The sequence below is a fragment of the Botryllus schlosseri genome, chromosome 14 (genome assembly GCF_051294905.1).
Source record: "Botryllus schlosseri isolate E-star chromosome 14, Bs_hap1, whole genome shotgun sequence".
NCBI classification, from domain to species: Eukaryota; Metazoa; Chordata; class Ascidiacea; order Stolidobranchia; family Styelidae; genus Botryllus; species Botryllus schlosseri.
In genome coordinates this window covers 21,819,692-21,831,738 of record NC_137249.1, presented here as the reverse complement: position 1 = coordinate 21,831,738, position 12,047 = coordinate 21,819,692, and the positions used below count along the sequence as shown (strand labels likewise).

Below are 12,047 nucleotides of genomic sequence, written 5' to 3'. Positions count from 1 at the left end.
GTAGGCGGCATTGCTACTTGGTAAAAGTAGCAGTTTTCATAAAGTATGTGTTTCCAGAGCTGGTCAGTAACGAAGTACTCACACTTTTCCAGGGTACTCAAGTATTTTATGCCTGCTTGCTCCTGGGTTGCCACCAAGTCACAAGGTTCAGAGGCTAAGTCTGACTTTTATAGTTTCGACCAATGTTCCCTCTAAGCTGCGGGCATGTGCGGGTGCGCACATAAATATCTGGGCCGCGCACGAAAAAGCAGGAGTGATGACCTTTTTTTAGAAGTTTAGCACTGTTTTCCAAGCGACCACGCAGTGCGTTGGTGAGTGCACGCAGACCAGTTAAAAATTAGAGAGAACATTGGTTTTGACCCGAATCAAGTCGAATCATTTTCAATTCCCACCGAGTCCATTCCCAGTCCAAGTCAGCGAGTAGAGGGTCGAGTGCGAATCATAGTCCAGGTCATTATGTTCACTGTTCTGTTTTAAGTTCAATCCCGTTCAACCCCCTTTTTCAACTCTGCTCGTGTGATATCGAATAGCTCGCTTTTATAATTTAGAAATTTGCCTCATTCTTAACAGTTTCTGGCCCTATTTTCCAAGTATCAGGACTGATAGACGATATACTAGGGATTTGGTGACTTTATTATTCTCCGAAGTTACAATGAAATGTCTGTCTTGGCCGTCCTCGTCTCGAGTCATGCATAGCGACTCGAGTACGGGTTGAGTGGATACAAAAAACGACTTGAGTCGAGTCATTTCACTCATTTGGAAATTGACTCAAGTCATGACTCGAGTCATTACAACCCTGACTCGTACCAACTTACTCATATGGTTAGGATTTTAGACCATGGGTTAGTAACTATAAAGTGAACAGGGAGAACGAGAAATTTCATTGAAATCTCAAGGCGCACAGGGACTAAAAAGGTTGAGAAACAATTTTGGACTATTTACGCTTCACAGTGTTCAGTGTTTTATTCAGAAATGAGTCTAGAATACTTACTTTTTTACTTACTCGGAAATTACTACAATTAATTGTACTCGAGTAGAAATTTACAACTTCACTTCTACTAGTTGAGCACCAACAATGACTACTTGACAACATCTGGTCCAAATTACCTCAAGTGAAAGTAGCAAATGAGAAGTAATTGAGAAATTTCAAAATGTAGATTTGCTCAGATGACAAGTTTCTTTCCACTAAGACTTATATTATCACTACCTAAGCCGTGAAACCGTAACCGGGTGTAGCGCAGCGTCCGGGACATGTAGTACAAAGCTATGTAGTTCACCCCAGTGGAAATGAAATTTCGGTAGAGTAGTGAACAACTCACAGCAATGTTGTAAAGTATGACTGAAAATTCCTATTCAATGAAAAGAACTGGCATTAACTCTGCAGTCATGTAATAGAGACGAATTTGAACTTTCCACAATATCCATATTTTTATGACATCATAATCAGTGATACTTGAATACTCAACTCGAAGCCTGATTCCCGATACTCAGGCACTCGGTTTTTCCCAGCCCTAGTCATGATATCGTGGCGGACAATAGGAAGTGGTAGGTTCAAAATCAAGTTTGAACCAAATTCATGGCAATAACAGTTTAAATTACTTACCAAGGGATATGGAAGGCACATAGATGTAAGGATCTCGAAACCTTCGAGTAACAGCTTGTCCGGCCTCCGTGTAGTTATACTGTACAGTATAATGTCGTACTCTCTAGATGAAGAAATTTATAATCACTAACTGCATAGCACTTGAATAGTAAATTTGTTCTTTACAGTCTTGATTTTCAAAAGTATTAACTAGTTCTGTGATGAGCTTGTATCACTTTAATGAAGTGGTACTTGACCTTCATCTTTTGCTTTATCTACCACTGGTGAAACTCATTTGTGTCAGACTCACCGTGGTTGGCGGGTCCCATCTGAGCAAGAACTCGTGAGAAGATCGGCCCGCTTGCCTTATCACATTTCGTACGGCGTGCAATGGCGGCTTGGTCTGTCTCGGAGTTGAAATCTCAATAATCATCGTACTTTCGTCACTGCCTACAATTGGAAATTCAATTCGATCGATGATAATAACAATAATATAATCGAATATATAGATGGAAGTACTGAAATTAAGTATTGCTTTCAGAACTAAATTCATTGCAGTAAAGAATTCGAAGACTTTTCGTCAGGGGTGGCCAACCTTTTCAGCCAAAGGGCCACATTTGATTGACAAACTATTGCGTGGGCCACTAGCCGCGCCAAGCGCGAAACTTTTTCGAAGTTCAGAAATCAATAATATTGTCACTTGACTATATTGCAGGCCTGCTGCATATTGCTGGGTTGTCTGGAAGTAATGGACTATTCAGGACCTGGACAAGTGGACATATCGATATCGAAAGCTTCGATCAACATGCGTCAATCATTTTGTGCCTAGGTTTCATAGTCGACGGTCTTTCTGCGAGCGCAAACGCAAAGTCGCATAGGTTGAACGACACTTTGTCTTGTAATCGTGAATATGGTTGGTCTCAATCTGATATATTAGGCGTTCTTTTATTTTCACAGAGGGGTAACAATATTAAAAGCAAGAAATCGAGTGACAACATGTTGCGCGAAGCGTGTACAAAATTTTTACTTTTGATGAATCTATCCTAAATTATTCTACTTTATTGTTGTGTACGAAGTACTGGCTCATGGATACGCCAATGCATCTGAACCGATATTTTAGTCATCACATCTCAAGTGTTGCGGCCAGACTAATCAAATTTGGTTGGCCTTGCAAGTTCACAATCTGTGCACTCCATTTTTGATAATATTTGAAATTTCGCAAATTACCTCGCGGGCCACTCAAAACCTTCTCGCGGGCCACGGGTTGGCCAGCCCTGCCCTAAAACGTAAATCATTCGTCACAGAGCCCATAACTCATGCAGGTCGAATTTTTTTACATGTCAGGAAAGATTCTGTCAGCATGTAATTGTAGACAAATTCACGGAGTGTAATCATGGAATTATCGTGGAGGCCACGAGAAACCATCATTACCTTGTATCGCGGTAATCATGAATTCATATGTCTGCCCCGGCAATAAGTTTGACACTGTCGCCAAGTCATGGTCGTCTTCCATGGTAATCGCGATGTTACCTCGGTAATACGTTTGGGTGCCGGACACTCGATATTTGATATTGTAACCTGAAAGAACTGTGCGTAAGCCGAGTTGAGTGCAGAAAAAAATCTGGAGGACTTACTGTCGACTTCATCAACGGGATATAGAAGTATTTGAACGCTGTCCAAGCGTCTTCGAACGCTTATCCGTTCCACACTGCCGAATAAGTAAAGTTTGTTTTAGTTGGATTCAAATCAGGGATCCTCAGATTTGTGAATACAGTTCATGCAAGTCTTATATCAAGGATTTAAATCTAATAAAAGTGAAGTATTGTAAAGCTCACAGTTGCCGGGAGGCCGGAATGGAAGGCCGTCCCGGTTGTGGGTTGGACGGAATCAACTGCGGATTGGCGGGGATCAAAACTTGAATCGGAGAGCTGACCACTCCGTTCTTCACACCATAAATGCTGACGACGTAGTCCTGTCCTCCGGGCAGCTCGGTCAGATCGAAACTAAAGTAAGGATGTGTTTGACAAAATCTGGTATAAGATATTTCATATGGGACCTCTGGGAATATGATTAAAACTTGGTCAAAAGACTTTCAGAGGCAGAAAATCACTATACCCACAATATCTCCAAAACAGGTTGTCCCACAACTATACCTTGTATGTGTTTAATGTAACTCTTTGAATAGTATATTCATATTGAAATGAACCCGAATATTTTCGGCTGACACTCGTCAGGGGTAATCGTCAGCAACTAGTAGAGAATTGGAAAGAACATTGTATATCAACAATCGTATCACAAAATATGACGTCACCAGCATGAAATTTCGAATGAGAGAGCGTTCAATGTACTATTTTTAGGTGGTACACGAACTCCTTTTGTTGACAGAGTTTTGGTTTGAGTTGTACAACTTGGTGCCACACAATTCGCATATAACCTTTGGGGAACAAGATTAAAACTTGGTCAACAAAATTTAAAAGAGTCCAAAAACCATTATAACCCCAATATATGGAGTTATATACTGTGGTATAATATATTTCATAAACAACCTTCGAGAACATGGCAGAGAAATATATTTCGGGAACATACCTCGTTACCGTTCGATCGATGTTATCGCGAGACAGCAGGACCGTCTGACTTCCTTTGCGACGAACTTCAATTTTCCAATGGTCGACATCGATTCCGCTGCCGGACCACGTCACTGTCCAGGTGCCAGTTTGCTCGACCCTCGAGATTTGACTCTCCTGGCGCTGACATAGCAATTGGAGATTGAAAATGTTACAAAATATTTGTCGGACGACAAAAAATATATTTGTATTGTCAAATTTATTCCACTGTTACTAAGTCCTGACGTAATATTGATAGCTAAGCATACCCGCGAACGCGACATAACAATGAACCGGCAACTCTATAAATGAGACAAATTTGGGCAAACACAGAACCCGGAAGAAATATTCCAGGACTATAGATATGTTCTTACTGGTGGCAGAGTATTGGCTGTTGCACCTTTATTACAGTTGATTCCAGAACATTTTCATTAGCGTTATCATAATTAGTGCAGGGAAAAAAATTTTGAATGTCAATATGGTATTTTTTGCCAAGGCGATATTGAATTATGTATCAAGAAAACCTAGTTGGGATGAGTACAATAAAATGAAATGACAAGCCATGGGCCTACTTGAAAAATTGAAAAAGAAAGGACAATTACTTTGGTTGCAATACAATTATTCAGGTTATTGACGTAGTTTTTTAATGAACGTCTAAAAACATGCTGACATATACTTATGAAACACAATCACCCATGAAAAATGGGATTGTTTTGAATTAATGGCAACATAACGGACTCTAGCGGGTCTTACACTATAAAATTTTGTCAGAATGGGGCATAGCCTGACGTCACTTTTACTGAGATCACATGATCATAAAAATATCATGAAATCTCACCAGAATCCAAAGCTGCAATGTCACTGGATCTGATTGTAAATCTCCAACCAATGTACGGATGATAAATTCATATTGATAAGCTGTAAACAGAAATGTTGATAAATAAAATGAAAGCGTCTTACGCACATAATCCATTGCATTCGTTCTGCGATCAGAACTTTAAAATCCCGACAGCATTATCTGCACTCCAGCACACACATGCTTATTGTGAAAAAGTTCATATTGTGCAGACATTTTGACTGCATGAATTCATCGCAACAGTGGCTAGGTAAGAAATCGCATCAGAAAATACTCACACGGCTGCAATCCTCGGATAGTGTAACTGTTTTGATCGGCGGGGATTTGATCGCCTGGGACCAAGTCTGGTCCGGGCGGATTGGTCTGTTTCACTCGAATATGGTAACCCGTAACGTAGTCCGGTAAGGCAGGCCATGTCATCACAATACTGTCGGTTCCTTCTTGACGGAAATAAAGCCTGTGAAACAACGAATCGTAAGGAATTACGGTAGTGCCCTACACTGCCCATAACTCAAGTATTTCCTTTACCAGGAAATACATTTTAATTATGATTGTAATGTAACAATCATCATAACTGTCACTAAAATGAGAATCATTTTCATTTGTCCCTCACATGTCTCATCACTCTGTTCGACATCTGCTGCCTCCAACTTAGTTGCTAGAGACGACAATTTATATTAGGCTCATCTATCTCCATTACTTTCAGAAGTAGAGAACGGTTATAGAGATATTTAATAATAATGAACAATGACGGGACTGTCTGCATCGAATCCAAGGATTAGAACTGGAAAACATCAGCACATATTTCTCAAGAGAGATAAAGACAGCTTGAAAGTTTCGAATGGGATGTGATGTTGACCAATCAGTTCACTAAATTCAGTTAGTTATAGTGTTGCTGTGCCAAGCTTCTTTGCTATTTTGACAGCCGATATCTCCATATCACGACTTCATTATTTATATCATGTTTTTAATTTTATCATTATAATCATTTTATCGTTTTACTTATCATTTTTATTCACATTTGTGTTGACCATTCTTCCTGACGAGAGACAACCGAAAAACTTTAGAGAATGCGTAGAAATATATTGCTACAAATATTTCATTATGTGTTATTTTCAAGTTCTGTACCGCGAATCATTTCTATTTGATTTTGTCGTGAAAATATCGTCCACAATGTAATTGCAGGATACAAAAATCTTGAAAACGTGACAGAGCGCCACAAAGCAACCCGCAATTTTAAAAGTCATTATTGACTGAACTATAAATTCAGTTTCATTGAAGAATGAGTATGTCAAGTAGGCAAGGTACCTTCGCACGGTTGGTATGTTCATCTGCAGTCTGAAGGTGAATTCGCGGCTGACTTCTTCGTTTCGCACCGTCTGGATGGTGATGAGGTAGGTTTTCCCCGGCAGTAACCCGCTCATATGGTAGCTTGTTGCGTTTGCGGGAAGATCGACTGACACAACTTCAGAGCCCTCTTCGTCTAAATTACAACATAATTAATGGAAAGTATATACAGACACGCACTTTCAATATTTATGAAAATTGACGACGTTGGTCTGGAAAACACCGTCAGAGTAGTCTTGGCGACTAACACAAAATGACTAACGATACTAGAAATAAGTTCAATTTACGAAAGCATTTACAGCTACTATGCTACAGGAGCTATTTCGCCAGATAGTTACGACAGTTTCAGTCACGGAAGTGATGCAAAGTTATCCATGTGCAATGTACACAGCGCTTTGAAACATAGTTTTATGACCAGGCCTAATCGTAGGCGGCGGTGGTGTATTTGATTATTATACTTCCACAAGTTGGAAAAAGACTAAAGGCTTTGATATCAGCAAGATTACAGTGAATTTAAACAAAAAGACATCACTTATGATGAAGTCTGATAATTTTTCCACATAAGTTCGCGGCACACTAGCACATAGTGGTTTCGAAGTAGATTGGTGGTTTAGCTTGTTGGTTCGTCAAACAAGTGTCTATGCTTTTTAAAAAGTGCCAATGACAATTTGCATGACAGAAAAGGCAATATCGTAAAGGTTGTGGGTGATTCATCATCACACCAAGTGATGCCCATGCCCAATTGTCCATATACAAAAAAAAACGTGACGAAAGTCACTAAGGATTTGAAAATTGCATTGTCACACGGACGCTGCCATGCCTGCTCTTCTCTACGATTATTCAACGTATTGTGGAAAACCTAATTTAGCCTTAAAAGTACTCGATATGTCGGGTAAAGCGAATTAGCGGGGGATATTGATTGCCTGCATGACCGAAATTTTGATTTGCCAAATCTACAAACTCCACATAGAATCCGATGATCGCTTGCTATATAGTAGAATTATTTAGCTTATAATTTCAAAATTTCGAAGAGATCTCTCGCGGCACACTTGCGAGACGCAAATGGCACATTAGCGTGCCGCAGCACACCGGTTGAGAACCACTGGGCTAGTACAAAGATGTAAAGGAATGGAATATTATGTCCATAGCATTCAAAAACTAATGTAATAAAAAATACTAGCAACTGCTCAGGGACACTAAACATTCAGTATCGGTTTAATATTGAACGGCTGTAAAGCATGCACGGGAAAAACCTCAATATTTAAAGTACAGGAGCACAAATAGTACCGAGTTTGTAGGTTATAATATATCCGGTAATCGCCGACTGTGGTCGTGACCAGGCGATGACGACCGTATCCCCAAACATGTTGTACCATTCGACCTTGGAAGGTGGGGCAGGCGCCGTGATCTTGCCTGTAAAATTATTAAAAAATCAGTTAAAGAATAACCTGGTCGAAGCCATCTGTTCGCGTTAAATATTTGAATTTTTTTTATGCCAGTGACGTCATACTTAGTGATATGACTGTTGTTATTAAAAGTTCTTTTCGATTCTCTACTAGAAGTTGACGATTACGCCTGATGGCTATCAGCCGAAAATATTCGGGTTTCTTTCAACATGAATTCTTGCATTCTATTGAATGGTATGGACAGAGAACGGCGGCCGCCTTCTTGAGGCATAGACTTACGTTTAACGGTGACGGTATAGATCTTTATCAGCCGACCATTGACAGTTGCGTAAATGTTGATGGAATATACACCGCCAGCTCGGAGTTGCGGGAGAACCATCCAACGGCTATCGACATCGTGAGTGCTCTGGAATTGTACGATAGTAAGCCCATGATTTCAATGAATGCCGCAGTAGCATACAAAATTCACTTTGTGCATAGATATTGACTATAGATTATTTCCTTGATCCATCATGTCATGCACTACTTTCACTTCTACTTGAAACGTCTTCAGAGAAAACTTTCTGTTTTAAAAGTAGAAAGTACATACATACCATCATTTTATTTACGAACAAAATTTTCATACAAACTCGGCAAAATAGCCCCTACACCACTGTAATTTAATTTGCTTTAGAAAATTGCAAATATTTGTAGTGTTATTCTCCAATTTGCAAAGATGCACCCTCCATTTCAAAGTCAACCTTTTACATAGAAAGGGCGCACAACCCACACATTGTCGTTTAGTGCTTGGTTCTGTATGATCGATTTCAAAGATTCAGGGGCTCTTGCGATTGAAAATCCACTACAAGGAAATTTTAATTAAAATCAGATGGATATCGTACAATTTAACCGTTTGGCGCCGGCGTGGGTATTTTTACCCATTGCCGGTACGAGGGAAGCGTACTGTAATAGAACCACTATATATCCCGTTATAATCGTGCTATGTCGCTGCTGTTCATTTCTGCGGATAGATATTGTTTGTGCAAGTTCATTGATACCATATTATTTGATATATATTTTATCTAAGACGTCGAAATCGGATATCAAATACCGTAGATAAATATGTTGCAAAATACACTGTCTCGGCAACGCACGCGTCATTGACTACTCTCACATAACGTACTGTATGTTTTGTTCTAGCCGTCTTAGAGCATAGTTGTTTCTTTCTGTGAAAAGCTAGTGTCCATACAAGTTCACACATATCTTCATATCTGATATTAGTTACATATAAGGTGTTCAAAATCTATGTGATAGGCCGTGTGACAAAGATATCTGCCGACCGCATCATTTCGCGGAAACGCGCGTTCCCGATACCCATCATATACCCGGTCGTATATTTGGTTGTATTCGTCATAGCCAGTTGTTGTAGTTTGTTTCTATGAATAGCGCTTGTCAGCTTCTGATTTTCTTGCTAAATCAACTATACTAGTTATGTCTGCATCGCTCAAGGTTGCATTTGAAAATCGGGAAGAGAATACTCGCAGCCTACCGTACCAGCTTCAAGCAGATGGATGAATACTGGTCACATAACGGGAATCCAATCGGGATATATATCGAGTTCTAATAGTGATATACCTTCATAGATTGTGTCTGTGAATAGTTGTTGCCTATACGATTCTAAATAATGGCTAATAGTCAAGTATAATTCGGAATAAATACAATATTACTCAGCGCATATACTTACGCAAAAGTACGCATCTGGATATACAAAGAGCTGTCGTATAACGATATATATCTTACGTTGTAGTAATGAAAGGCATTTACGGATTGTCTCTTTCAATAGAACTAGCCAATCTCCACCTTCAAGGTCAAAATAAACAACATTAGTTATGCCTATGTCACCCCAAGGCCGCTTCTGAAAATCGTGAAGAGAATTCCTGCAGACTACCACACTAGTGTCAAACGCAGGGACCAATATCCGTAACATAATGTGTTATATCATGAATTTTATCGGTAGTTGACATTCTTAGATTGTTTCTGTGGAGAGTACATGCCCATAAGATTATATCTACATCAGACTAACAGCTAATAGTGATGTATATATGGCAACAAGACCAATTCTACACGCAGTGTATTCCGCGCAAACGTGTGTATCATGTTTGTATGAAGTGCTACCAACTAACGTCATAACCTTACGTAGTAGTAAGATATGCGTTTGTGGTTTGTCCTTATGGTTAGGTCTTGACAATCTCCGTTTATCAATACTAAAGTGACCCATTTAGGTGCTCTATAAGCTTTGTAATTGCCCTGGAAGGCTACGCTACCTAATAAATACACGCGCGTCACTCGCTCACTCGCCGATGACTCATTCACTCTGCGGCCTGGTGCGTGTTTATTGTGCAAACCGTCAGTACTGTATCTTTTGGATAAAGGCGATATTAGGGCGTATTAGATCGACTGAGCCATTTCCATGATCATGATTTCCTCGCCGATATGATTCACAAGAAGCCTATGTCACCAGATATCCATGTTAAGGTTTATAAAGAGTGCAGTAAATGTAATATGTTTCTCATCAACGAATTCTCGGCTTGCTCTTGATATAAGCGGCCAGACACAGGGCTCAAAATGAATTAAGTGGCGCAATCGGATGCGCGTTGACGTTCTGATTCGAACGTTACCTTGGCTACCGTGTTCCAATCCCATTAAGGTACAGTTTTTCGTTTTTGAAAATTGAAGCAAAATTTTTCGAAAATTGCAGCCGGTGCCAATCGGTTAAAGGAGCCGTGCATTGAAAACACTATGCAGGAAAAATTTCAGAGATGTCAGCCTCACTGATTCAAGGACTTTTGTTTGCAATGAATCATGCTCAATAGAACTGTGTAGCGTGAGACTGGTTGTCTGAACCATAAAAGCCTAGCATATTGCCATTACATATGCGTTTATTTCGATGTTTGACGCTTGGATTTGAGTTGTGCTTTAAAACGATTGAAAACAATGATCTAGGCAAGATACTCATGATTTTGCCCAGCACTACAGTTTATAGCATGTAACTTTTTGTATTCTGATACAAACGTTACCGATTTTGAGTACAAAGGTAAACAGAATCCCAACAGCACAGTGATTCCTATAACATTGTTAAACGCTTAAAAAAAAGCTTACTCTGTGCAACAGCCCATCCGGCAATTCCTGGTCTTCCACAGTGTACGAAGTCGCGCCCGTGAAGTTTTTCCACAGTAACATCAACTCGCCAGATCGCAATTCTTTAATCCAAACGTCGTTGATGCCAAATCTATTTTGAGTTATCACAGTTCCTTGCCTGCGTCGAAGGTGGAAGGTCAACACTCTAATTCCATAATTGTATCAATCAATCTATCCATCAACAACATGTACAACAGATAGGTAAGTAGGTAGATAGGTGGATTGCTACATCGTTTATACAATTCTTTTCACCAGGATTACATGCACATGGACAGGGAAGGAATGATATGACTGGACCGTTTTCTAGTCAATCCCTCTCCCTAGAACAAACAAATGACATACTACGGCATCAGTGGTGAGAATATTAAGTGAAATCGGTGAAATTTGATACATAGCTATACAAGGTATCGATTGGAGGCTCGATATAACAGAGTCATCAAAGCCGAGCCACCCTGGACAGGAGTATCTAATCATAGAAATCACACTCCAACCTTTAGATTAACTAATAAGCAAATACAGACGTAGGAACAACTACAACAACACAAAGCATCCTCGAACAAATAGAAATGAAATGACCAAAATAAAGTCATTGAAAATACAATTTAACCCACAAGAAGGTAGCCTACATTACGGAGTAGTGACGGTAATATACGGCAATATATGTGATTGTATTTTACACAAGACAAATAGAATAGAGTGACCTTACCAGCATGGTTGGTCAAAGTAGTCAAGAAAGCTTCTCAAGTATTGAACTCTCAAAAATCTAAATTCGGGATCAAACGGTAAGTTATTCCTTCTATTGACACCAATAAACGTTATCGAATTTTGCATAAGACTGGCACGGTGGTCTTGCGTAGACAGGGACTAGCTAGAGGAAGATCTTGTCTGATGTTGGTCAGGATCTGAAGGTCGACAATACCTTGTAAATGCGGGAATGACAAATTGCGTGGCGACGTCGCCGGCACGGTAATTTTCCCCATTGCCCATGTACCTGGCGTACAGCCTGTAGGAAACGCCAGGTTTGAGTCCTGCGAAAAGTATAAAGGTCTTGTATTAGGAGGAGAGACCGACCAATT

General features: G+C 39.9%; 1 protein-coding gene across 3 annotated transcripts in view; it reads right to left on the bottom strand.

The window, feature by feature from the left end:
* LOC145455859 (collagen alpha-1(XII) chain-like) overlaps positions 1-12,047 on the bottom strand; it is a 59,809-nt gene that overhangs the window by 1,609 nt on the left and 46,153 nt on the right. For all 3 annotated transcript variants that reach the window (XM_080333878.1, XM_080333881.1, XM_080333879.1), the window contains exons 48-60: positions 11,891-11,999; positions 10,933-11,089; positions 8,074-8,200; positions 7,676-7,801; positions 6,350-6,524; positions 5,320-5,498; positions 5,024-5,103; positions 4,169-4,329; positions 3,418-3,585; positions 3,217-3,290; positions 3,014-3,160; positions 1,893-2,032; positions 1,604-1,706 (exon numbers count right to left, since the gene is read on the bottom strand). In XM_080333878.1, coding sequence (XP_080190004.1) covers positions 1,604-1,706; positions 1,893-2,032; positions 3,014-3,160; positions 3,217-3,290; positions 3,418-3,585; positions 4,169-4,329; positions 5,024-5,103; positions 5,320-5,498; positions 6,350-6,524; positions 7,676-7,801; positions 8,074-8,200; positions 10,933-11,089; positions 11,891-11,999 — 1,746 coding nt within the window. The remainder of the gene's footprint in view (positions 1-1,603; positions 1,707-1,892; positions 2,033-3,013; positions 3,161-3,216; positions 3,291-3,417; positions 3,586-4,168; positions 4,330-5,023; positions 5,104-5,319; positions 5,499-6,349; positions 6,525-7,675; positions 7,802-8,073; positions 8,201-10,932; positions 11,090-11,890; positions 12,000-12,047) is intronic.